This window comes from Carcharodon carcharias (genome assembly GCF_017639515.1).
Source record: "Carcharodon carcharias isolate sCarCar2 chromosome 39 unlocalized genomic scaffold, sCarCar2.pri SUPER_39_unloc_1, whole genome shotgun sequence".
In the NCBI taxonomy this organism is placed as follows: domain Eukaryota; kingdom Metazoa; phylum Chordata; class Chondrichthyes; order Lamniformes; family Lamnidae; genus Carcharodon; species Carcharodon carcharias.
In genome coordinates, this window is record NW_024470814.1 from 1081343 (window position 1) to 1109309 (window position 27967).

Consider the following 27967-nt stretch of genomic DNA (forward strand, 5'->3'; position numbering starts at 1 on the left):
CATTGGACATAGATTCAAGATAAGTGGCAGAATGTGTAGGGGTGACATGAGGAAGAACTTTTTTACGCAGAGAGTAGTGGGTGTCTGGAATTCGCTGCCCAAGTTGATAGTAGAGGTGGACACTCTAAACCCTTTTTTTTCCAAAAGTACCTGGATCTGCACCTTAAGTGCTGTAAGCTGCAGGGCTATGGGCCGGGTGCAGGAAGGTGGGATTAGAAAGGGCGCCTGGGTGTTCTCGGGTTGGCATGGACAAGATGGGCCGAATGGCCTCCGTCTTTGCTGTAAACTGTAACGTGCATCCCGCTTTGCACTCACACGAATAGGCACCGAAGTAGAACCCGCGGCATTATCGTATGTGAAAGAGGAACAGAAATACCTGGGAAAAACTCAGCAGGTCTGGCAGCATCGGTGGAGAAGAGCACGGTTGACGTTTCGAGTCCTCGTGACCCTTCTCCGCCGATGCGGCCAGACCAGCTGAGTTTTTCCAGGTTTTTCTGTTTATGTTCTTGTTTTGGATTTCCAGCATCCACAGTTCTTTGCTCTTATCTAACATTATCGTATGTGTCCTGTTACAGAACGTGGCGAATGAGGCTCACTGCCAACCGGATGGGGAGTTTGCAAGGGCAAAACAAAGATTCTGCCATTATGCTAAAAGAGTATCTGGAACTCGTGATAAAGTGTGAAATAAAACAGTAAGGGAGGACAAATCTCAAAAGCTTTTTTGTGAACGTTATTACATATCACTGGAAAAGTCCAAATTCGACCTGGTCCTTGTTGAACGATATAACGGCGGACATCTCAAATTCAAAGGTGGACAAGTCTTAAAAGCGTTTGTGAAAAATTATTACATATCACTGGAAAAGTCCAAATTCGACCTGGTCCTTGTTTAACAAGATAAAGGGGGACATCTCAAAATCAAAACAAAGGGCTGTTATATTCGCACGGTGGCTTTGCGCCCGAAAACCCGTGGCGCCCCCCGATTGGTGCGTTCAGTGGATACCTGGTTGGCTCAATGAACCACACTGAATACCCGATCTCAAGGTTCACCAATCGGCATTGAGCGCCCCACCATTCCTCCCCAGGCTATAAGAGAGGCGAAAGTGGGCGGGTTTTACCCATTGTGTAAAAAACTGCTGGACAGAGCGAGTTGAGATGTCTGGAAGAGGTAAGAGCGGCGGAAAAGTTCGGGCCAAGGCCAAGTCTCGCTCTTCCCGGGCCGGACTGCAGTTCCCGGTGGGCCGCGTTCACAGACTGCTGAGGAAGGGTAACTACGCTGAGCGTGTGGGTGCCGGAGCCCCGGTCTATCTGGCCGCCGTGCTGGAATATCTGACGGCTGAAATCCTCGAGCTGGCCGGCAACGCGGCCCGGGACAACAAGAAGACCCGCATCATCCCCAGGCACCTGCAGCTGGCCGTCCGCAACGACGAGGAGCTGAACAAGCTGCTGGGAGGGGTGACCATCGCTCAGGGCGGGGTGCTGCCTAATATCCAGGCCGTACTGCTGCCCAAGAAAACCGGAGCCTCTGCAGCCGCCAAGACCAAGTGAAGCGACTATCCAATAAACTGAGAACCCAAAGGCTCTTTTAAGAGCCACCCCAATTTTGTCTTTGAAAGGGCTGACTGCTGCCTGCGTGTCGCTACCGACATACACTCCGCGTTCCTTCAGTGTTCTGTTAATAACCCGGGCGGGTACTTAGCCAGTGATTTGGCTCTGCGGAGTTCCAATGCATTTTCAGTGCTATGTTTGTGTAGCATTTAAAAAAAAAACAGCTAACGTTTGCAAATAAGCGTCCGATCGAGACACCATATTTCGATCCTTCTGCATTGTGGGTTAATTCAGAAAGCCACCATCGATTTCTTAAGGACTAACTGGATGGCTGTTCTTTTTCTGAAGTGGCTGTGAGGGGTGGTGAGGCGATACGGGGGTCTTCACCAAAAAAAAAATCTGATGAAGTGCACAGAAGTGTAGGTGGATCGGTTTTGTTTGAATAATACAGATATTATACAAGAGGGGGTAGAATTCTACGGCAGATGCCAGAACAGTAAGACCTGAGTGTAGATGTGCATGAGTCATTGAAGGTGGCTAAAGAGGTTGACAGAGGGGTTAGTGAAGCATAAGGTAGCCTAGGCTTTATTAATAGGGCGTAGGACACAGCACTGCTGGTGGAGATTTTCTCACACTTAGACGTGCCTGGTTGTCTTTAATAATATATATACATGAATTACACACAAATATACATGAATTATTGAGGTTAGTCTGTGGGTGTGTCTTAATTGGATTAAAGTCAGATAGTCTGGTTGCTTTGATGTATTCTATGCATTTGCATTTTGTTGAATAGACCATTCAAGAAGGAGTGTGAAATCTGGCACCTAGCTAGCAGAGACCAAGCAAAGTTTATATTACAAATAAAATTGGAACTATGAAAGGGATTTTAATGTTGGAAAAGGTGGAGTTCAGTGGGGCTGGTGATACAATGAGAATTTACATTCAATGAGGTGGGCTAGGTATAACATAGTTCTGCGTGTGCAGGGCAGAGGCATATAACATCAACGCCTGTAAGCCAACCACTGCCCGCAAAGGAACCAAAGTGAAAGGAACCTCATTTTAAATTTCTAAGGTGAAAATGCTTTATCTGGTGTCTGCTTATAATCTATGGGTTGCTGTTGTTTTAATGGAGATTAGTTCGGGAATCTGTTAAAAGTTATAGTAGGATTTTTTGTAGCTCTGTGTATATATTTAACTTGTGTAAATTAATAAATGTCTCATGTATTTTGATATAAAACCTCACGAACTGGTAGTCTGATTCCTGAATTTAGAGGTGTGTTCCAAACATAGCAGTTAAAAAAATATAGGTTATGACAGTTGCTTAATGTTTCCCTCTAGGGCTTTTAAAATAACTCAGCTTTTCCAACTGCTGTATCATAATAATGGTCCTGCCCTTTTTTTCTGAACGGCTTTGGACTCTTGAAGGGAAGTAGAGAGGGACAGACCTTATAGTGAAAGGAGAAAATGTATAGTAACTGAATCTATCTGTATAAAATGCTAGTCAGGCCACATCTGGAGAAGTGTGCACAGTTCTGGTCGCCACATTATAGGAAGGATTTGATTGCACCAGAGAGGGTGCAGAGGAGATTCACCAGGATGTTGCCTGGGCTGGAACGTTTCAACTAAGAAGAGAGACTGGATAGGCCGGGGCTGTTTTCCTTAGAGCAGAGAAGGCCGAGGGGGCCCTGATCGAATTATACAGATTATGATGGGCGTAGATAGGACAGAAACATTTCTCCTTAGCAGAGGTGTTAATAGCAAAGAGGCTTAGATTTAAGGTAAGGGGCAGGAAGTTTAGAGGGGATTTGAGGGAAAAATAATCACCCACAGTGTGATTGGAATCTGGAACACGCTGGCTGTGTTGGTGGTGGACCTTAACTCTCACAGAACAACAGCCGAGAAGGAGGTTGGGATCTGGAACACACGGCCTGAAATGTTGGTAGAGGCAGCAACCCTCACAACAATTAAGAAATATCTAGATGAGCACTTGAAACGCCACTGCATTCCAGGGTTCGGGCCAAGTGCTTGGTGGCCGGTACGAACACGATGGGCCGAAGGGCCTGCTCCTGCGCTGCATAACACTATGACTCTCTGAATCAAGAAGTGGTTACAAAGCTGCAGTTCTCAAAGTGGCAGCAGGCGCCAGGAATACGAAAATAGTAAACACTTGAAACGTTCATCATGCCAGGCGGAATATGTGGGGAGGCAAGTTCCGATGAGATGAGGAAAGTTTGGCGTCAGAACAAGCAGAGGAGTGGGCGACAGTTTCCGGCTGTTCAAAGAGCTCTCAATGATTGGATGTCTAGTATAACCAATCAGAATGTAGTAGTGAGAGAAACTGACATCATCCGAAATTGACATCATCCTCATTCAGCCAATCGGACACATGGTCTTCACCCATCCTTCATTAGCATAGGCCTCAGAGATTGCCTATAAAAGGAGCCCTCCGCGGTCATTTCGCCATGTTCCGGTCCCGAAGTTGAACTTGACCATGGTTGACGATAAAAAGGCAGGAGCTCCCAAGAAGGGAGCCAAGAAAGTCATCAAAAAGACGCCGCCCAAGAGCGGCAAGAAGAGGAAGAAGGCCAGGAAGGAGAGTTACTCCATCTACATCTACAAGGTGATGAAGCAGGTCCACCCGGACACCGGCATCTCCTCCCGGGCCATGAGCATCATGAACTCGTTCGTCAACGACATCTTCGAGCGCATCGCGGGCGAGGCTTCCCGCCTGGCCCACTACAACAAGCGGCAGACCATCAGCTCCCGGGAGATCCAGACCGCCGTGCGCCTGCTGCTGCCCGGGGAGCTGGCCAAGCACGCCGTGTCGGAGGGCACCAAGGCGGTGACAAAGTACACCAGTTCCAAGTAGAGACCTACAAAGCCATGAAAGAAAGAACTAATCAGAAACCGACCCAAAACTCAAACGGCTCTTATAAGAGCCACCCACGTTTTCTCTACCAGAGCTACAACTTTGACATAGGGTCGGTTCGCTGACTGATTAAACACTTTATATGTTAATGTACGACCTCGTTTCCAGCCCATAGACCTTCTGGATAATGCAGTTTTACTGTTTGCTGCGATCATTGTGTCTTGTAAGTTAATATCCCCCTAAATCCATTTCAGTTAGCTCAACCATTTTCGCTTTACCTACGCCAGTTCGTATACTCCCGCCGCTTCCCTCTGTTTCCAAAATAAACACACATTTTAAGGAGCAATCTCCTCCGTTACGTGTACATCTTCCGTAACAACACGGTAATGACCTGCCCAACCGGCTCCTGTGCCAACTTTTGGCAGTTTTAACAAAAAAAAATCTGCTTCCCCCACCCCCCCCAATTTGGCATCGACGAGGAGAAGCATCGATCTATCATCTGTGATGTAACAACGCTCCCGAAGATCGAGAGCCAGACACGCTCAATTCATTTAGCAAGTCCCATAACCCGAGGCGACCAAGTGGGATTGAGCTGGGTCTCTCGTTCTTTTTACAGCCAGGCGTAAGCACGATGGTCTCTTCCTGTGTGGTAAACCTTATGTATATATATATATATTTTTTTTTTACGATCCTATGTAGAATTTTGGTTACGGAATGCGGAGAATTTAGTCTTACGGCCACCGATAGCAGACGATTTCATAGAAACCGATAAACGTATACGGCGAACGTCAGCTTGCGACTCGATGTCCTATATGGTGTGGGGTAGGCGATGGCACAGCGGTATTGACTTGGCGGTGACCCTTCCCCGGTGTAATGCTCTACTGACGCGGGTTCGAATCCCGCCGCGGACGTGCAGAACAGCCACCCTCACTGGTCTACACGTGACTCCAGACCCACCCACAACGACGCTGTTGACTTAATGACTCGTAAATGTCCTCGGAAAATTCCCAATAAATGGTCGCCCGCGTTCGGGTTAGGGTTAACCCTCTGGGTGAAAAAAATTCTCCCTCACGCCCCCTCTAAACCTCCTGCTCCTTACCTTAAATCTACTTATGGTTATTGATCCCTCCACCAAGGGGAAATGTTCCTTCCTATCTATGCCGCTCATAATTCTATACGTTTTAATCATGCCCCCCATCTCCCCTTGCCTCAATCTCCTCTGCTCCAGGGAAAATAACCCCAGTCTGTCCAATCTCTCCTCATAGCTAAAATGATCCAGCCCAGGTAACATCCTGGTAAATCTCCGTAACCAATAAACGGTCGCCTTGCAACCCACACCTCATGAACGAAAAGAAAAATAGAGCTGGGCTGTTAATGTGATGTGCATGTGCGCACAACAGGCTCGTGAGCAAAGTTATGGCTCATGGAATAGAAGGAACAGTAACCACAAGGAGATGTCTTTGTTGGCTGGTGGGAAGATTGTCGTGGAGCTCCCCTGGAGTGTTGGGTCTCTTGACCTTAGTGTATAGGGCAAAATATCAAAAATTGAGGATGATACGAAGTTTGGAAGCACTGTGAAGAGGGTACTGTAGTGCTTCACGTGGACATAGACAAGTTGGTGGACAGGTGGCAAATGGAAGTTCAATGCACAGAACTGAGGTGATCCAATTTGACAGAACATATAAGGAGACAGTATACAATAGGAGGTACACCACTAGCGGAGGTGAAGGAGTGCAAGAGGAACATGGGTATACGTGCTTGTCAGTGAAGGTAAATCATACAAGAATCTGGGCTTTATTAATGGTGGTGTAGTGTCCAAGCACAAAGTGATTATGCTGAACTTGCACGTTACACTAGTTTGGCATCAGTCGGGGTAGTGCATCCAGTTCAGGTCACCAAACTTTTAGAAGGATGTGAGAATGGTGCAAGCTTCAGTTAGGAAGATGGTCCTATCTTTTCCAAACTGTTTTCCTTGGAGAAAAGAAGACTGAGAGGCGATTTGATTGAGGTGTTCAAAACCATGTGGAATCTGGACAATATAGATGGGGAGCAACCCTTTCCACTCTTGAAAGGGTCGAGAATGAGCAGACAGATATTTAAAGCAATTAGTAAAATGAGCAAAAACTGTAAGAGGAAAAGGAGACCCTTTTTTCATGCAGCAAGTAGTTAGGGTTTGGAATGCACTGCCTGATACTGTGGTGGACACAATTTCGATCAAAGCAGTTGTGACCGATGCAGTTGGTATAGCTGAGTTACTTAAAAATTCCAGAGGGAAACTTTAAGCAACTGTCATAGAGTCATAGAGGTCTACAGCACAGAAAAAGGCCCTTCGGCCCATCAAGTCTGCACCAAACAAACAAGTACCTAACTATTCTAATCCCATTTTCCAGCACTAGGCCCATGGCATTGCAAGTGCACATCCAAATACTTCATAAATGTTGTGAGGGTTTCTGCCTCTATCGCCCTTTCAGGCAGTGAGTTCCAGGTTCCCACCACCCTCTGGGTGAAAAAATTCTCCCTCACATCCCCTCTAAACCTCCTGCTCTTTACCTTAAATCTATTCCCCCCCTGGTTTTTGATCCCTTCACCAAGGGAAAAGGTTACTTCCTGTCTACCCTATCTATGCCCCTCATAATTTTATACATCTCAATCATGTCCCCCCTCAATCTCCTCTGCTCCAGGGAAGATAACCCCAGTCTATCCAATCTCTCCTCATAACTAAAATTTTCCAGCCCAGGCAACATCCTGGTAAATCTCCTCTGCACTCTCTCCAATGCAATCACATCCTTCCTATAATGCAGATTCCAGAACTGCATGCAGTACTCTAGCTGTGGCCTAACCAGCATTTTAAACAATTCCAGCATAACCTGCCTGCTCTTATATTCTATGCCTCGGCTAATAAAGGCACGTATCCCATATGCCTTCTTAACCATCTTATCAACCTGTCCCACTACCTAGGGCCCTACCATTGATTGTGTATTCCTGTGCCTTGTTCATCCTGCTCAAGAGCAACACCTCACATTTATCAAAATTAAGTTCCATTTACCATTGATCAGCCCATCTCACCAGCCCATCTGTATCCTCCTGTAATCTAAGGCTATCCTCCTCACTATTTACCACACCACCAATTTTCGTGTCATTCGCAAACTTACTGATCAACCCTCCTACATTCAAGTCTAAATCATTTATATAAGCCACAAACAACAAGGGACCCAATACGATCCCTGTGGAACCCTACTGGACACATGCATCCAGTCACAAAAATACCCCTCGACCATCACCCTCTGTTTCATGCCACTCAGCCAATTTTGGATCCCAATTTGCCAAATGGCCTTAGATCCCATGGGCTCTTTCCTTCATTGTCAGTCTCCCTTGTGGGTCCTTATCAAAAGCCCTGCTGAAGTGCAAGTAGACTACATCAAATGCAGTGACCTCATCGACACACCTGGTCACCTCTTTAAAAAGCTCAATCAAATTGGTCAGACATTATATCCCCTTAACAAAACCATGCTGACTGTCCTTGATTAATCCCTGCCTCTCCAAGTGTAGATTAATTCTGTCCCTCAGAATTGCTTCCAATAGCTTCCCCACCACTATGGTTAGTCTGACTGGCCTGCAGTTCCCCGGTTTATCCCTTCCTCCCTTCTTGAATAACGGTACCACATTGGATGTCCTCCAGTCCTCTGGCACCTCTACTGTGGTCAGAGATGTATTGACAATTATTGCCAAAACACCAGCTATCTACTCCCTTGCCTCACTGAATAGCGTGGGAATCATTTCATCCAGGCCTGGAGATTTGTCTACTTTTAAGCCTGTCAGACCACTTAGAACCTCTTCCCTTTCTATGCTAATTTATTTAAATCTATCAAAGACCTTCTGCCTGATTTACATACCCACGCCTTTCCTCTCACTTGCGAACACCGACACAAAGTATTCATTTAGAACCCTACCTATGTCTTCCTGCTCCATGCACAAATTACCACCAGGATCCTTAATGGGCCCTACTCTTTTCTTAGTTATCCTCTTACTCTTAATGTACTCATAAAATAACCTATATTTGTTATATATGTCATAACCTATATTTTAAGTGTTGTGCTTGAGATGCAACTTTAAATTAAACAATCAGACCACCAGTTCTAAAGGTTTTACACTAAACTATATTAATATATATGTATATGGCTACAAATTACTATCATAAATTTTGAAAAATTCCCAAAATCTAATCACCATTTAGGCAACAGGAACCCAAAGACAATCCATAGCATCTTCACATCAATAAATTCATGAGGTTCTTTTCACTTTGGTTCCTGTGGAGATAGTTGGAGGCTTACAGCTGCTGTTGATCTCACATTGCTTTCACTCGACACACAACAGCTGAGGTTATCATGACTCATCGAATGTAAATTATCATTGTATCACCAATGTCTGAACTAAACCTCTCTAACAATAAAACCCTTTTCATGGTATCAATGTTATTAGTAATATAAACATATTTCTTGGTATCTGGTAGATATGTCAGTTTTCACAGCACTTCTAGAATGCTTTATTCAAAAAGTACAAATGTGCTGTATCTTTCTTACATCTCAAAACTAATACACATCAAAGCACCCAGACTAGCTGGCTTTAACAAAAACAGAAACAGAATTATCTGGAAAAACTCAGCAGGTCTGGCAGCATCGGTGGAGAAATCACAGTTGACAATTCGAGTCCTCATGACCCTTCAACAGAACATCATGAGGACTCGAAATGTCAACTGTTCTCTTCTCTGCTGTGCTCTTCCCCTCCTCCCACTCAGACCCTTCCACTCCTCACCCCCCCTCTGCCCCTCCTCACCCCATTCCCTTCCCTCTCCTTCCCCTCCTCCCCTTCCCACCTTCCCCTGCTCACCACCTTCCCCGCCATCTCCCTCCCTCTCTCCATCCCCCTTCCACTTCCCCATCCCTCCCTTTCCCCCTTCCCCCTCTCCATCCCCCTTTCACTTCCCTCTCCCTCCCCCTCCCCCTCCACCCTTACCCCCTCCCCTTCCCCCCATCCCACCTTCCCTTCCCCCCTCCCCTCTCCTTCTCCCCTTCCCCTTCCCCCTGCCCTCCCCCTGACTGGGGTGAGGGTTGGGGCAGAGAGGAGTGATGAGGGGAAGGGCCTGAGGAGGTTGAGTGGAGGGGGTGAGGGTTGGGGTGAGGGGATGGGCTGAGAGGGTGAGGGGAGGGCCAGAAGGGGGTGAGTGGGGTGAGGAGGGGAAGGGGCAGAGGGGTGTGAGGAGGGGAAGGGGCAGAGGGGGGTGAGGAGGGGAATGGTGTGAGGGGGAAGGTGAAGGGGAGGGGGAGGGACAGGGAGGGAGGGGGTTGGAGGAGGAAGGCAGGGGGAGGGGAAAGGGAGGGGGTGGGGGATAGGTGTCAATTTTCACTCCACTTCTCGAATGCTTTATTCAAAAACTGCAAATGCACTCTATCTCTCTTACTTCGCAAAGCTAGTACACATCAAAGCACCCAGACTAGCTGGCTTTAATCCAAATAAGGCACACCCACAAACTAAACCTCTACTTTAAAAGAAAATATTTTCCAATAATGTCATATAAATTAATAGCTTCATGACAGGTTCAAAAAAGGAACTGGACTGTTATCTGAAGAGGTGGATTGTGCAGGGTTACAGAGAGAAGGCAGGATAATGGGGCTAAATGAATTGCTCCTTCGCAGAACCTGTGCAGGCATGATGGGCTGAATGACGATAGCGGGAGGGGAATATGGAGGGGAGGGAAGATGGCGGGAGAGGGGGAGGGGGAGGAAGATGGTGGGGGAAGGGGAGGAGGATGGTGGAGGAAGGGTAGGAGTGGGAAGGGGGAGGGGGGAAGGGGAGGAGGGAGAAGGGGAGGGGGAGGAGGGGGAAGGGGAAAGGGAGGGGGAAGGGGAAAGGGGGGCAGGGGGAAACGGAGGGGGTGAAGGGGACAGGGTGAGGGGGAGGGGGGAAGTGGAGGGGGGAGTGGAGGGGTAGGGGGAAGTAGTGGGGGAGGGGGGTAGGGGGTAGGGGAGGGGAAGGGGGAGGGGGAAGGGGATGGGGGAAGTGGAGGAGGAGGGGGAAGAGGAGGGGAGAGGGGAAGGGGAGGGGGGAGGGGGGAGGGGAGGGGGAGGGGGAAGTGGAGGGTGAGGGGAGGGGGGAAAGGGATGGGGGAAGGGGAGGGTGAGGGGAGAGGGAAGTGGAAGGGAGGGGGGAGGCGGGGGTGGAGGTGGGAGGGGAGGGGGAGCGGAGGGGGAAGGGGAGGTGGAGGGGGAAGGGGAGGGGGAGGGGGAAGTGGAGGGTGAGGGGAGGGGGGAAAGGGATGGGGGAAGGGGAGGGTGAGGGGAGAGGGAAGTGGAAGGGAGGGGGGAGGCGGGGGTGGAGGTGGGAGGGGAGGGGGAGCGGAGGGGGAAGGGGAGGTGGAGGGGGAAGGGGAGGGGGAGGGAAGTGGAAGTGGGATGGAGGGGGAAGGGGTGGGGGAGGGGGACGGGGAGTGGGGAAGGAGAGGGGGAGAGGGGGAGGTGGATGGAGAGGTGAGGGGGAGGGGGAGCAGGAGGAATGTGGAAGGGGAATGGAGAGGTAGGGAGGGGAGGGGAGGGGGAGGAAGTCACATTTCCCCAGAGAACCAGCACCTTTGCTCAAACTGTTTAAGTTGGGGATCGATAGATTTTGCCCGCCCGCTGCTGTCCGCCCGTCCCCTCCTCCTTCCTCCCCTCCCCTGCTGCCCCTCCTCCTTCCTCCCCTCCCCTGCTGCCCCTCCTCCTTCCTCCCCTCCCCTGCTGCCCCTCCTCCTTCCTCCCCTCCCCTGCTGCCCCTCCTCCTCCCCCGCTGCTGCCCCTCCCCTCCTCTCCCCCTCCCCCGCTGCTGCCCCTCCTCCTCCCCCGCTGCTGCCCCTCCTCCTCCCCCGCTGCTGCCCCTCCCCTCCCCTCCCCCGCTGCTGCCCCCTCCCCTCCCCTCCCCCGCTGCTGCCCCTCCCCTCCTCTCCCCCTCCCCCGCTGCTGCCCCTCCCCTCCCCCGCTGCTGCCCCTCCCCTCCTCTCCCCCGCTGCTGCCCCTCCCCGCCCCCGCTGCTGCCCCTCCCCTCCTCTCCCCCTCCCCCGCTGCTGCCCCTCCCCTCCCCCGCTGCTGCCCCTCCCCTCCTCTCCCCCTCCCCCGCTGCTGCCCCTCCCCTCCCCCGCTGCTGCCCCTCCCCTCCTCTCCTCCTCCCCCGCTGCTGCCCCTCCCCTCCTCTCCCCCTCCCCCGCTGCTGCCCCTCCTCCTCCCCCGCTGCTGCCCCTCCCCTCCCCCCGCTGCTGCCCCTCCCCTCCTCTCCCCCGCTGCTGCCCCGCCCCCGCTGCTGCCCCTCCCCTCCCCCGCTGCTGCCCCTCCCCACCCCCGCTGCCCCCCCCGCCTGCTGCCCCTCCCCTCCCCTCCCCCGCTGCTGCCCCCCCCTCCCCTCCCCCGCTGCTGCCCCTCCCCTCCCCCTCCCCCGCTGCTGCCCCTCCCCTCCCCCGCTGCTGCCCCTCCCCCCCACCCCCTCAACAACAAGGTGGAGGTATCAATAACCAGGAAGGGGGGTGGGGGGGGAATAGATTTTATGTAAGGGGCAGGAGGGTAAGGGGGGAGTTGAGGAAACATATTTTCACCCTGACGGTGGCTGGAATCTGGAACACACTGCCTGAGTGGGTGGGAGAGGCAGGAACCCTCATTACATTTAAGAAGTATTTAGATGAGCACTTGAAGCACCATAACATACAGGGCTGTGGGCCAAGTGCTGGAAAATGGGATTAGAATAGAAAGGTTCTTGATGGCTGGCACAAACTCAATGGGCCAAGGCCTTGTTCCTGTGTTGTATAACCCTATGACTCTGAGGCAAGCAAATAGTGTCAAGTGATATGGTCAGAAAAACAGCACCTGAGATACATGACGCACAGAAAGATGTGATGTCTGCTCTCACATACACCACCAGGGTCAGATTAATAGAGCAGGAATCCCTCTGAGTGAAACTGAATGAATCCCAAGGTAACCAAATGCCCCAGAACCAACACAATTTAGAAAAAAAAAACAATGACTTCCAAAACAATGAATTTCGAAGAAACCACATTCACTAGGAAGGATGACAAATATCGAATGAGTCCTGTGCACGCCGGCTGCCATGGTGGGATTTGAACCCAATGGCCCCAGATAATTAATAATAAATAAAGACAGAAATTGCTCGAAAAACACAGCGGGTCTGGCAGCATCTGTGGACAGAGAAACAAAGTTAACGTTTCAAGTCTGTATGACCTCTTCAGAACATTAGCCTGACTGCTAGTCCAGTGACCTTACCACCATGCCACCATTTCCCCGCAGTTACCATCATTCAAATAAGTAATAAATTCAGACAAGTGCAGAATTACTTCTAGCCGCATTAGACACTGAACGATGTATGATTAATTACACATTTTCATGGAATATCAAATACTGCTCCTTGTCACACACAGTACCAGAAAATTAACTTCACGCAAAACTGATGGATGTAATGCATATCACATGCACACTGTTCCTCTGACACACAAATTGCTGGAGAGGGCCAGGCACAGAATTCTTGTCTAAATCATGGACACAGCACCAGAGACAGAGAATGTGCATGAAAAGGAGAGATTCAGCAGAATAATGCATACAGAAACTGTATCAGACATATTTCCTACAGGGGCGAGCATCAAGTATTTGTCAGAACAATGGAAGCACACACACAACATCACTTCACTACTTACATAGCCTAGGTCATCATGTTCCCTTTATAGTATTAGGTGTTTTACAGCTAAACCATCAAGACAACCATTATGTCAAGCCTGAAGGTTGGACAAGTAAGAATGGACTTCAGTAGACATTCAGGGTTTTATGTGACATACAAAATAGGAGTAGGAGTAAAGCATTTGGCCCATCAAGTCTGCTCCACCATTCAATAAGATCATAGCTGATCGTTTGTTTTTTGGAGTTGCTCATTCCCATCTACCCTGATAACCTTTGATTCCCTTGCCTAACAAGAACCTCCATCTTACAGATATTTAATGACCCTGAACCCAGTGCCTTCTGAGGTAGAGATTTCCAAAGCTGCACAAACCCTCAAGAGAAAAAATAAATTCTCTTCACCTCTGTCCTAAAAGGGCGACCCCTAATTTTAAAACCGTGCCCCCTAGTTCTGGACTCACCCACATGAGGAAACATCCTATCCGCATCCACCTTGTCAAGGCCGTTCAGGATCTTGTATATTTCAATCAAGTCACCCCTCATTCTTCTAAACTCTAGTGGAAACAAGCCCAGTCTGTCCAGCCTTTGCTTATAAGACAAGACACTCATTCCAGGTGTCAATCTAGCAAACCTCCTCTGAACCACCTGTAATACATTAACATCCTTTGTTAAATAAGGAGACCAAAACTGTTCACAATACTCAAGGTGCAGCCTCACCAATGCCCTGTGTAACTGAATGATAACATCCTTACTTTTATGTTCAATCCTACTTGCAGTGAAGGATAGCATTCCATTAGCCTTTTTAGTTAATCACCGTACCTGCATAGTAACTTTTTGTGATTCACGCACAAGAACACCTAGATCCCTCTGCACCTTGGAATCCTGCAGTCGGTCTCCATTAAAGAAATACCTTGCTTTTTTATGCCTCCTGCCAAAGTGTACAACTTCAGTTTCCCACATTGTATCACCACCTGCCAGATTTTATGCCACTCTCTCAATCTATCTATACGTCCTCTTCACAACATTCTTTCCTACCTATTTTTGTGTCATCTACAAGTTTAACTACCATGCCTTTGTTGTCCTCATATCAGTTATAAAAAGTTGAGGCCCCAACACAGACCACTGTGGGACTACACTTGTTACATCCTGCCAATCAGAAAATGACCCATTTATGCATACTCTCTGTTTTCTTCCAGGCAGCCAATCTCCTATCCATGCTAATATGTTACCCCCTACACCATAAGCTTTTATTTTCTACTATAACCTTTGCACATTATCAAATGCTTTCTGGAAACCTAAGTATAGTACATCTACTGTGCAAGTTACTCCTTCAAAGAACTCCAATAAATTGGTAAAAAATGATTTCCCTTGCACAAAACCATGTTGACTCTTCCCAATTACCTAGAATTTTTCTAAGTGCCCAGCTGTAATCTACTTAATGATCAATTCTAACACTTGCCCCGCCACAGATGTCAGGCTACCTGGCCTATAGTTTCCTGTTTTCAGCCTCCCTCCCTCCCTCGAATAGAATGGTTGTGTTTGCTACTTTCCCGTCTGTTGGAACCTTTCCAGAATCTAGTGATTCTTGGAAAATTAACATTCCAGCATCCGCAGTTTTTTGTTTTTATTTTTTTTACATCTATGACCTCATTAACCACTTCTTTTAAGATCCTATAATGAAGTCCACCAGGACCGGGGGACATGCCAGACTGCAGCTCCAACTGTTTGCTTAGTAAGTCTTCCCCACTGACTATAATTTCACCAGGTTCCCAAAATATATCACACAAAGGAAAGGTACACAATCAAAAAAGTACAGCCCAGTGGGTTCAGAGCCCACTGGGCATCCAGAGGTATAATATCTACAGGAGTTTTATGAACCTAGTGGATAATGGTGATAGTTGTTATACAGTTTGTGCTGAAGCAAGAAAATTGAATTCGGACAAGACCCGGGAACCTGAATCATGAGGAGTTGTTTGAACCTGTTTGAAATATTTCCTATTGAATATAATAAAGTAGAGAGGAGAAGGAATAGACCACACAATGCCTTGAGCCTGGTCCACCACTGAATACAATCATGAATGATCTTGTAATGGTCATTGATGATACTGTACTTGGATTTTCAGAAGAGATTTGATAAGGTGCCACATCAAAGATTATTACAGAATATAAAAGTGCATGGTGTAGTGGGTAACATATTAGCATGGGTAGAAGATTGGCTGGCTGGAGAGCAGAAAGCAGAGAGTATGCATAAACGAGACTTATTTTTCTGATTGGCAGGATGTGATGCATGATGTCCCCCAGGGGTTGGTACTAGGGCCTCAACTTTGTATGATTTACAATGACATAGATGAGGGGAGTGAAGACATGGTACCTAAATTTGCAGATGACACAAAGATATGTAGGAAAGCATGTTGTGATGAGGAGATAAGGAGGTTGCAGGTGGGTATAGATATGTTGGGTGAGTGGGCAAAGATCTGGCATGATGTTTAATGTGGGAAAATCTGAAGCTGTTCACTTTGGCAGATATAATTTAAAAAAAAGCAGAGTATTACTTAAATACAGAATGGCTGCATAATTCTTATATGCAGAGGGAATAAAGTGTTCTAGTACATGAGTCACAAAATGTTACTAAGCAAGTACAGTGAGTAATTAAGAAAGCTAATGGATGCTACCCTTTATTATGAGAAGGTTTGAACATAAAAGTAAAAATGTTATGTTTCAATTATACAGGGCATTGGTGAGACCACACCTCGAATACTGTGTGCAGTTCTGGTCTCCTCATTTAAGGAAGGATGCAAATGCATTGGAGATGGTTCAAAGGGAGGTTTACTAGATTGATACCTGGAATGAGTGGGCTGTCTTTCGAAGAAAGGTTGGGCAGACTGGGCTTGTTTCCACTTGAGATTAGAAGAGTGAGGGGTGATTTGATTGAAGTATACCAGATCTTGAAAGGCCTTGACAAGGTGGACCTTGAAAGGATGCTTCCTGTTGTGGGTGAGTCCTGATCTAGGGGGCACTATTTTAAAATTTTAGGGCAGAGATGAGGAGAAATTTTGCTCTGAGGCTTGTGAAACTTTGGAATTCTCTGCCTCAGAAGGTGGTGAAGGTGAGGGGCATTGAATATTTGTTAAGGCGGGGGTAGATAGATTCTCTTTAGGCAAGGGATTTGAAGGTTATCAGGATTAGATGGGAATGTGGAAATCAAAACACAAGAGGATTAGCCATAGTCTTAATGCATGGCAGAGCAGGCTTGAGGGGCCATATGGTCTACTCCGGCTCCTATTTGTTATGTTCTTATGTTGTGCCTTAACTCACCTTTCCTGCCCACATGGCATATCCGTTGATTCACTGAGAGATGACAGATCTGTGCTATTTCACCCTTAAATATATTGAGGGATTGAACAGCCATATCCTGCTGGGATACATGACCCCTAATGTTCATAACCAGTGTAAAATTTCTCCTTCCTTCATTACGAAATGATCAACCATTTTTTTTTTCTTATACTGACCTTGAATTCTAGATTCCATTACCAGAGCACAAAACCTCTCAGTACCTACTCCGGCAAGCCGGTTTATATTTTTGCATGTCTGAATGTGATTATTTTCCTTTCCTCTTAACTCCAGAGGACAGAGATGCAATTTACACAGTCTGTCAGCATTGGACAGCCGCCTTGTCCCAGATAGCAATTTAGTGAACCTTCATTGTACTGCCTGCAATGAAAGTATGTTGTTTCTTAAATTTGGGGACAACACTTTACACACTGCTCCAAATGGGGTCTCACCCTGCACAGCTGGAGCAAGACATTTTATATTCTTGAACCCGAATCCCATGCAATAATGGTCATAATGTCATCTGTCTTCCTAATTGCTCGCTGCAACTGCAAATTAACTTTCGGCATTCCTTGTACCAGCGCATCTAAGCACCCAATTCTTTTTGAACATCAACACTAACAGGTTTCTCAATTTTTGAAAAAAAAATGTTTTTTTTTTATTCGTATGACCAAATGGAATAACTTTACATTTCCCTATGCTATACACTTTCTCGATTTGGTTTCTTTGGTTACAACTTGGTTACTTTTACTAACAACAGTTGGTAACCAGCAAGTGTTTTGGGGTGTTTGCAGTGTTGTTTCAATTGCAATGGGGGTGAAAAATAACCTTAAATACAAACGTGTCATCCATTCTCACTTAAAAGGAACACCAATTACTGATTTAAAATTAGCAACCCGCACCGGAGGCTGACAAATCTAAAGGAACTCAATTGAGGCATATATGGCTGAGACAGGCAAGTAAAGAGTGAAACAGACTCTCGTAATGAAAGCGACTGGTACAAAATAAATAATACATTTTTTAATGCGCTCATACTGGTAATTGTAAAATACAGTGTGGGGAAAAAAAACACATTTCGCAAATCATTAAAAAGTTCATGTTCTTAACCTTAATTCACAGAACAGAAATTGACTGGTCCTGAGAATAAAATTAAACCCATCGCATATTTAAGACTGAAAGGTACAAAGCCAAAGATGGTTTCCATAACAAAGACAGGCAGTTAAACACTCAGACACATACCAGAACCTGGAAGGTACAGAGTAAGATCTACCATTCCATAACACATGCACTCACATAGCAGACTTTGACAGCTACTATAATATATATATATATATATATATAAAATACACGCACACACACACACACACACACACACACATGCATATGTATAAAAATATGGACATTTAAAACCACCATTCACATGGAAAAAACCAAGATGTACAGAACAAAAAAAAAATACTCTCATATATAACTCAAATATAACCTCATATAATCTCATATATAACCAAATCTACCTACCTGAAATTTCATCGACAGATTAAACCTGATAGACCCATGTCAGAAAATGACAGGTATAAATAGGCCCTCAAACCACAGATGTTAACAGGTACTGATCAAAAGCCATAACCAAATACGAGGAAGATGATAGGGTATACAATTAAACTTCACATTCCATATTCAGACAGTGGCAGAGTAAAATCCACATTTGAATACTATTCAAAAACAAAATTACCTGGAAAAACTCAGCAGGTCTGGCAGCATCGGCGGAGAAGAAAAGAGTTGACGTTTCGAGTCCTCATGATCCTTCGACAGAACTTAGAATACTATTGATGGACAGATATGAATTACAACCCACAAGGCTGTTACAGAAGCTAAAAGATACAGGTTAAAACATACACTTGCATTCCCAAGTTTGAAAGGTGTAGAATGAACCCACGTTAATATACAAGAAACTGGACCAAGGCCATATTGCATTCACAGAAACTGACAGGTACAGAGTAAAACCAGCACTTGTATGCCCGTCAACAGAGCAGAAACCCAATTTTAATCACCTGGGACTGACAGATATATCAGTGGATTGCAGAAGCTGGGCTGTTCTCCATAGCAAAGAGATGCTTGAGAGGAGATCTTGACAGAGCTTTTCAAATTAGGTTAGGCCTGGACAGATTAGAGAGAAACTCTTCTCATTAGCAGACCATTCAAAAACCAGAGGTCACCAAGATAAGCTGAATAGCAAAGGAACCAATGGCAACGCGATGAAAAAAGCACATGGGCACAATGCCCAAGCGTTTGCTGAAGGCAAACGTGGGTTCATTCTACACCTTTCAAACTTGGGAATGCAAGTGTATGTTTTAACCTGTATCTTTTAGCTTCTGTAACAGCCGTGTGGGTTGTAATTCATATCTGTCCATCAATAGTATTCTAAGTTCTGTCGAAGGATCATGAGGACTCGAAACGTCAACTCTTTTCTTCTCCGCCGATGCTGCCAGACCTGCTGAGTTTTTCCAGGTAATTTTGTTTTTGAATAGTATTCAATTGTGACTTTCAAAGTGGTATTGGATAAATATCTAAGGAGAAACAAAATTGCAGGATTGTGTGGAATATGCAAGGAAGTAGCACCAGCTGAGCTGCTGTTGCAGAGAGTGAGCAAAGAATGGCATCCCTGGCATTTTCAACTGCAAATTACAGAATCACAGTGCAGAAGAGGCCCTTTGGCCCATCGAGTCAGCACCGACACGTGAGAAACACCTGACCTACCTAGTTAATCCCATTGACCAGCACTTGGCCCCATAGCCTTGAATGTTATGAGGTGCGAAGTGCTCATCCAGGTATTTATTTAAACGATGTGAGGCAACCCTCCTCCACCACTCTCCCAGGCAGCACATTCCAGACCCTCACCACCCTCTGGGTTAAAAAGTTTTTCCTCACATCCCCCCTAAACCTCCTGCCCCTCACCTTGAACTTATGCCCCCTTGTAACTGACCCTTCGACTAAGGGGAACAACTGCTCCCTATCCACCCTGTCCATGCCCCTCATAATCTTGTACACCTTGATCAGGTCGCCCCTCTGTCTTCTCTGCTCCAACGACACCAACCCAAATCTATCCAACCTCTCCTCATAACTTAAATGTTTCATCCCAGGCAACATCCTGGTGAATCTCTTCTGCACCTCCTCCAGTGCAATCATATCCTCCCTATAATGTGGCGACCAGAACTGCACCCAGTACTCCAGCTGTGGCCTCACCAAGGTTCTATACAACTCCAACATGACCTCCCTACTTTTGTAATCTATGTCTCGATTGATAAAGGCAAGTGTCGCATATGCCTTTTTTCCCACCCCACTAACATATCCCTCAGCATTCAGAGATCTATGGACACACACACCAATGTCCCTTTGTTCCTCAGAACTTCCTAGTGTCATGCCATTCATTGAGTACCTCCTTGTCAAATTACTCCTTCCAAAGTGTATCACCTCACACTTCTCAGGGTTAAATTGCACCAGCCACTTATCTGCCTATTTGAACATCCCGTCTATATCTTCCTGTAGCCCAAGACATTCAACCTCACTGTTAACCACCTCACTGTTAACCACCCAGCCAATCTTTGTCATCCACAAGCTTACTAATCCTGGTCCCCACATAGTCATCCAAGTCATTTATATAAGTTACAAATAATAGGGGAACAAGTACAGGTCCCTGTGGAACGCCACTGGACACTGGCTTCCAGTCACTAAAGCACCCTTCTGTCATCACCCTGTGCCTCCTACAACTAAGCCAATTTTGAATCCACATTATCAAATTACCCTGTATCCCATGTGCATTTGCCTTCTTTATAAGTCGCCTATGTTGGACCTTCTCAAATGCTTTGCTGAAATCCATTTAAACTACATCAGCTACACTACTCTCATCTACATACCTGGTCACCCCTCAAAAAATTCAATCAAATTTGTAAGGCTTTACCTCACTTTGACAAAGCCATGCTGACTATCCCTGATCAAACCTTGCCTCTCCATGTGGAGATAGATACTCTCCTTCTGAATTTTCTTCAATAGTTCCCCTGCCACTGACATGAAACTCACTGGCCTGTACTTCCCTGGCTTATCTCTACAGCCCTTCATAAATAGTGGAACCACATTAGCTGTTCTCCAGTCCTCTGGCACCTCCCCTGTGGCCAGAGAGGAATTAAAAATTTGGGTCAGAAGCACTGTGATCTCCTCCCTTTCATCCCTCAGCAGTCTGGGACACAAATCATCCGGACCTGGAGATTTATCCACTTTTAAGCCTGCCAACACCTCCAATACCTTGTCACTCCCTATATCAATTTGCTTTAGAACCTCGCAGTTTCTTTCCCCGAGTTCGATACCTTCATCCTCATTCTCTTGGGTGAAGATGGATGTGAAGTATTCATTCAACACTCTACCGATGTCCACTGGCTCCACCTGTAGATTGCCCCATTTGTCCCTTATGGGCGGTACTCTTTCCCTGGTTATCATCTTCCCATTGATATGCTTATAGAATACGTTTGGATTTTCCCTATGTTTACCAGCCAGAGCTTTCTCATATCCCCTCTTTGCTCTCCTAATTGCTTTCTTAAGCTCTACCCCGCACTTTCTGATGCTTTGCTTCCCTTGTACCTGCTGAAAGCCTCTCTTTTCCTTCTCATCGTAACCTGAATACCTCTGGTCATCCATGGTTCTCTGGGCTTATTACTCTGTTACTCCCTCCTATCACCGTAAAGGGTATGTGTTGAGCCTGTACTCTCCCCATTTCCTCTTTTTGAATAACACCGCCAGCACCCCGCCCCCCCAACCCCTTGGTCCCTCTGTAGATTTCGCCACAAATAACTGTTCCCAGTCAAACTTGGCCAATTCCTGCTTTATTTTACTAAAATCCACTCTCTGCCAATCCAAAGCATTTTTTTGCAACTTGTTGATTTCTTTGTCCATAACAAACTCAAACTGTACCATGTTGTGTTTGCTATTGTTAAAGTGCTCACCCACCAACACCTCAGCCACCTGTCTGGCTTCATGCCCCAGAATTAGGCCCAGCACTGTCCCTTCCCTTTTTGAACCCTTTACATATTGACCTAAAACGTTCTCCTGTACACATTTCAAGAAATCCACTCCATCCAAGCCCTTGACACTATGTCTATCCCAATTAATGTTGGGAAAGTTGAAATCACGTAATATAATTACCCTATTGTTATTGTTTTTACTTACCTCCGCAAATTGTGCACATATGTGCTCCTCAATTTCCCTCTGACTATCTGGGGGTCCATAATAAACACCTAACAATGTGGCTGCCCCTTTTTTATTCCTAAGCTCTACCTTCAAAGTTCTATACCTAGCACACAAAACAATAAATAATTACGATTTGATACCCATTACAGAGACATGGCTGCAGGAGGATATGGAATGTGACTTGAATATTGAAGGGTACAGGATATGGAGAAAGGACAGGAAGTCAGGAAAAAGTGGAGCAGTGGCTCTGTTAGTTAATGATGGCATTAGCACAATTGAGAGGGATGACCTATGTTCTCAAAACCAGGATGTGGAAAAGGTTTGAGCAGAGATGAGAAATGCTAAAGGCAAGAAGCCTCTTTTGGGAGTTGTGTACAGGCTCCCTAACAGTAACCACATAGCAGTGTGAAGCATAAAGGAAGAAATGATTGGAACTTGTCAGAAAGGCATTGTGATAATCATGGGAGATTTTAATTTACACATCGACTTGACAAGGTCAGATGGGCAAAGATAGCCTAGGTGAGAAGTACATTGAATGGTTTTGGGATAGTTTATTAGAACAGCATGTTCTGGAGCCAACAGGAGAGCAGGCTATACTAGACGTGTTTTGTGCAATGAGATGGGAGTAATTATGATTGCATAGTGAAAGCACACCTAGGTAGCCTCCATCCTCCATCCCCACCCGCTTTCTGTTTCTCCCCCCTTCCTTTTGTTTTTTCCAATAATTTATATAGATTTTTCTTTTCCCACCTATTTCCATTTTTTTTAAATCTTTTATGCCCTGCTAGCCTTTCCACCCCACCCCCACTAGAGTTGTACCTTGAGTGCCCTACCATCCATTCTTAATTAGCACATTCATTTAGATAAAATCACCAACTTCAACACCTCTGTGTTTTTTTGTTCCTTTGTCTGTGACATCTTTTGATTATCTGTTCCTATCACTGCTTGCTTGTCCCTACAACCCCACCACCCTCCTCCACTTCTCTCCCCCCACCCAACCCCACCCCCCTCACTTCTCTTACCCCCGACCACCCATCCACCCCCAACCTTAAACCAGCTTATATTTCATCCTTTTCCTAAGATTCACTCAGTTCTGTTGAAGGGTCATGAGGACTCGAAACGTCAACTCTTTTCTTCTCCGTCGATGCTGCGAGACCTGCTGAGTTTTTCCAGGTAATTCTGTTTTTGCCTAGGTAGCAGTGGCCATTTATATGATTGAATTTTACATTCAGTTCGAAGGAGAGAGGAGTGAGACTGACACTAAGGTTTTAAACTTAAATTAGGGCATTTATGAGGGCATGAAAGCTGAGCTAGCTAAAGTGAATTGGCAAATCAGGTTAAGGGATAGTTCATTTGATATGCAGTGGCTCATACTTAAGGGGATATTTCAGAATGCACAGAATAGATACATTCCAACACGTAGCAAAAAGTCCAAGGGACGTACACACCATCTGTGGTTAACTAGAAAGGTTAAAGATGGTATCAAACTAAAAGTAAAAAGCATGTAATTATGTAAAGACACATGGCAGGTCAGAAGATTGGACAGAATATAAGGAACACCGAAAATGACTGAAAAACTAGTAAGGAGAGAAACATTTCAGTATGAGAGAAAGCTAGTCAGAAATATAAAAACAGATAGTCAGAATTTTTATAAATATTAAAAAAAAATAAAAGTTAACAAAGTGAGCATTGGGCCTATAGAAAGTGAGTCTGGAAAATTGATAATGGAAAACACGGGGATGACACATGACTTGAACTGGGGGTTTTTTGCATTAGCTTTAACTATAGAAGATACAACTAACATCCCAGGAGCAGCTATAAACCAGGAAATGGAAGTAGGGAAGGAAGTCAGGAAAACTACAGCCTCCAGAGAAGTGGTACTGAGTAAATTGTTGGAGCTGCAGGATGAGAAGAGCCCAGGTCCTGATGTACTTCCATCCAGGGTTTTAAAGAAGCACCTGCTGAGGTAGCTGATGCAATGGTTTTAATTTTCAAAAACTCCTTAGAGTCAGGGAAGGCCCCATTAGATTGGAAGATACCAAATGTAGCTCCATTATTCAAAAAGGGAGAGAGACACAAAGTGGGCCAGTTAGCTTAACATCTGTTGCAGGGAAAATGTTAGAAGCTACTATTAAAGAAGCTATAGCAGGGCACTTGGGTAAGTTCAAGGTCATGAGGCAGAGTCAACATGGCTTTGAGCAAGTGAAATTGTGTTGAACAAACTCATTGCAGTTCCTTGAGGAAGTAACATGTGCTGTAGACAAAGGGGAACTGGTGGATGTGCTGTACTTAGGTTGCCAGAAGGATAAAGAGCCAAATCAAAGGTTACTGCAGAAAATAAAAGCTCATGGTATAGGGGGTAACATGTCAGCATGTATAGAAGTTTGGCTGGCTAACAGGAAGCGGAGGGTAGGCATAAATGGATCTTTTTCAGTTTGGCAACATGTAACGAGTGGCATGCCACAGGGATCAATGCTGGGACCTCAACTGTTTACAATTTATGCAAATGACTGGAATGAAGGGATTGAAGGATTGGCTGATGACACATAGTTAGGAAGGGTAAGGAGTGAAGCAGACATAAGGAGGCTACAAAGAGATATTGATATGTTAAGTGAGCGGGCAAAGATCTGCAGATGTAATATAATGTGAAATTGTCCATTTTTGCCAGGAAGACTAAAGACAAGTAAATGATCTAAATGGTGAGACATTTCAGAGCTCTGAGGTGCAGAGGGACCTGGATGTCCTAGCGCATGAATCACAAAAGGCTAGTATGCAAGTGCAGCGAGTACTTAGGAAAGCTAATAGAATGTTATCATTTATTGCGAGGGGAATTAATTACAAATGCAGGGAGGTTATGCTTCAGTTGTACAGGGCACTAGTGAGACCACATTAGGAGTATTGTGTACGGTATTGGTCACCTTACTTAAGGAAGGATGTAAATGCGTTGAAATAGTTCAGAGAAGGTTTACCAGACTAATTCCAGAAAGGGTTGTCTTATGAGGGAAGGTTGGAGAGACTAATATACGGTGCTGAGGAGTCCTGTCACGGTGGATGTGGAGAGGATGTTTCCTTTTGTGGAATAACCTAGAACCAGGGGTCACTCTTTAAAAATAAGGGGTCGCCTATTTAAAACCGAGATGAGGGTTTTTTTCACTGAATCATGAGTCTTTGGAACTCTCTTCCTCAATAGGTGGTGGAAGCAGAGTCTTTGAACATTATTCTGGCAGAGGTGGATAGATTGTTTGTCAGCAAGGGGGTGATAGGATAGATGGGATGCAGATTTCATGTTCCTATCAGATCAGCCACGATCTTGTTTAATGGTGGAGCAGACTCGAGGGGCTGAATGGCCTACTCCTGCTCCTTGTTCATATGTTGGTAATTAAACCAAGGCTCATGTCCAAGAAACGGGCAATTACAGGAGAAAATAGATTTTCTTTTATTCATTTATGGGATTTTGGATGTTGCTGGCTAGGCCAGCATTTATTGCCCATCCCTTATTGCACTTGACAAGGTAGTGATGTGCTGCTTTCTTGAACTGCTGCAGTCCCGTTGGTGTGGGTACACTAACAATGCTGTTGGGGAATGAGTTCCCAGAGACAATGAAGGAACAGTGGTATATTTCCAAGTCAGGACGATGAGGGGCTTGTAGGGGAACTTCCAGGTGTTGGTGTTCCCATGTGTCTGCTGCCCTTGTCCTTCTGGATGGTCATGGTTGCCTATTTGCAAGGTACTGCCTGAGGAACCATGGTTAGTATCTGAAGTGCATCTTGTAGGTAGTACATACTGCTGTCATATTTCATTGGAGGTGCAGGGAGTTGATACTTGTGGAAGGGGTGCCAATCAAGCAGAATGCTTTGTCCTGGATGGTGTCGAGCTTCTTGAGTGTTGTTGGAGCTGCACTCATCCAGGCAAGTGGTGAGTATTCCATCAAACCCCTGACTTGTGCCTTGTAGGTGGTGGACAGGCTTTGGGGAAATCACCACAGGATTCCTAGCCTCTGACCTACACATATAGCTGCAGCACATATATACGAGGAAAGCAAAGGTGAAATCGACATTGACAAACAAGAAACTGACTTGTACAAGGAAAATTTCACACACATAACAGACATAGTGTGAAACCCAGAGTCAAATTGCAAGAGCTGGCAAGTACAGTGCTCAAACCTTTCATCTGTACACGTACTTTAACATACACAAGGTCCAACCCCAACATCACACTTCACTGATTAGAAATGCAGAGCCATAGATGCACCTAGAAGAGACTGACTTGCACAAAGTTTAAAAACAAAAGGAAATCCACTGAGCAGAAGAGGTGTCAACTAAAACTCACAGCAGGATCTGACAGGGACAGACTAAACCACAGTATGACAATTCAGAAACAGCCAAACGTAGACAAAGTCTCATACTTACAAACAAGATGCTGAACAATGCAGAGCAAAATTCACATAGAAATGCCAAAAACCAAATGGTAGTAAATAATATTCACAGTCACAGAACAAAACAAAAACTGAATGGTACAGAGTAAAAGACCACTTTTGCCTTCAAGGTATTGTGAAAATGACACTTTCTTAACCAGCAGTGAATTCACAAAAATGACACAGAGAATAACATAATAGAAACTGATTTTATTATAGTTATTATTATTATTCATTGAGTGGATTTCAGCATTGCAGGCTAGGATAGCCTTTGTTGCCCATCCCTAATTGCCCTGAGAAAGTTGTGGTTGAGCTATTTTCTTAAACTACTGCAAACCATGTGGTGTAGGTACACCCACAGTGCAGTTATGAAGGAAGTTCCAGGATTTTGGCTCAGCGTTAATCAAGGAATGACATATTTCCAGGTCAGAATGGTGAGTGGCTTGCAGTGGAACTTCCAGGTGTCGGTGCTCCCATGTATCTGCTGACCTTGTCCATCTAGATGGTAGCAGTCGCGGGTTTGGAAGGTGCTGTTGAAGGGTCATGAGGACTCGAAACGTCAACTCTTTTCTTCTTCACCGATGCTGCCAGACCTGCTGAGTTTTTCCAGGTAATTCTGTTTTTGTTTTGGATTTCCAGCATCCGCAGTTTTTTTGTTTTTATGAATGACAAGGTGTTGTACTCTACATGGCAATGTTAGCCATCTAAGTGTGGGTCATTCTGAACTTGTCAGTTTCTGGCATATCAATGTGTACTTTACTCTGCAGCATTCATTTTAGCTCGAGGGAATTTCATTCTTTTTTCTCAGTCTTTGTTAGTTGAGGGTTTAGATTGCTGTATCTTTCAGTTTAGATCTTGTCCATTCCCTCGCCTCCTGTTACACACCCAGTCTAGCAACTAGCTCCTTAGGAGTCACCAACTCAGTCTGCAGTGGTGCGACCGAGCTACTCTTGGTGATGGACATTGAAGTCCCCCACCCATTGTACATTCTGTGCCCTTGCCACCCTCAGTGCTTCCTCCAAGTGGTGTTCGGCATGGAAGAGCAATGATTCATCAGCTGAGGGGCTGCGGTATGTAATAATCAGCAGGAGGTTTCCTTGCTCATGTTTGGGTTGATTCCATGAGACTTCATGGAGTCTGGAGCCGATATTGAGGACTCCCAGGGCAACTCCCAGTGCAAATCCGTCCCGGCTGTCTAACATTGTGCTGCCGCCTCTGCTGGATCCTTCCTGCCAATCATTTAGGGCATATCCATGGATGTTGATAGTGGTGCCTGGGACATTGTCTCTGAGGTATGATTCTGTGGATTTATGTCAGGCTGTTGCTTGACTAGTCTGTGAGACTGCACTCCCAATTTTAGCTCAAGCTCCCAGGTATTAGTTAGGAGATCTTCGCAGGTTTGACAGAGCTGGGTTTGACTTTGTCATTTCCCATGCCGAGTTCAATGTTGGGTGGTCCATCTGGTTTCATTCCTTATTGACTTGAATAGCAGAAAATAAAGCCTGATTTGCAAACAAGCTGACGACGTGCACCGAGTGAAAATGCCACCCACATATTGTAGACACTGGCATGGGTAGCGTAGAACACATGCACTCAAGTGGTGGAAACTGAGACGTCCATAACAGCCCTGGTTCACATACCAGAAATTGACACTTGCCTTCAAATGTTCGTACTCACTTTCTAGACAGTGAAATTTCCTGAAGTAAACTGGAAAAAAAGACCAAAAACTCACTTCTATAACAACAGAATAAGAATGCAAACAATTTAAACCCGCATTTCAGAAATGGACAGATGCTGAGAAAAGCCCATGATCACATATCAGAGATTGAAAGGCACTGAATGGAACTTAGGCTCATTTACTGCAAAGTG

General features: G+C 45.7%; 3 protein-coding genes across 3 annotated transcripts in view; 2 read left to right on the top strand and 1 right to left on the bottom strand.

The window, feature by feature from the left end:
- Positions 1-27967, bottom strand: part of LOC121274854 (histone H3-like) — a 114938-nt gene that overhangs the window by 72738 nt on the left and 14233 nt on the right. The window contains exon 2 of the mRNA XM_041182227.1: positions 3569-3611. Within this exon, the coding sequence (XP_041038161.1) occupies positions 3569-3611 (43 nt within the window). The remainder of the gene's footprint in view (positions 1-3568; positions 3612-27967) is intronic.
- On the top strand, positions 1132-1564 carry LOC121274875 (histone H2AX-like). Its single transcript, XM_041182265.1, has one exon. The coding sequence runs from the start codon at positions 1153-1155 to the stop codon at positions 1543-1545; it is 393 nt and encodes a 130-aa protein (XP_041038199.1). The 5' UTR covers positions 1132-1152; the 3' UTR covers positions 1546-1564.
- On the top strand, positions 4002-4536 carry LOC121274884 (late histone H2B.L4-like). The gene has a single exon (XM_041182274.1). The coding sequence runs from the start codon at positions 4037-4039 to the stop codon at positions 4412-4414; it is 378 nt and encodes a 125-aa protein (XP_041038208.1). The 5' UTR covers positions 4002-4036; the 3' UTR covers positions 4415-4536.

Coding starts and splice junctions, on each gene's coding strand:
- LOC121274875 (XM_041182265.1), top strand. CDS start 1,153: ATGTCTGGAAGAGGTAAGAGCGGCGGAAAAGTTCGGGCCAAGGCCAAG.
- LOC121274884 (XM_041182274.1), top strand. CDS start 4,037: ATGGTTGACGATAAAAAGGCAGGAGCTCCCAAGAAGGGAGCCAAGAAA.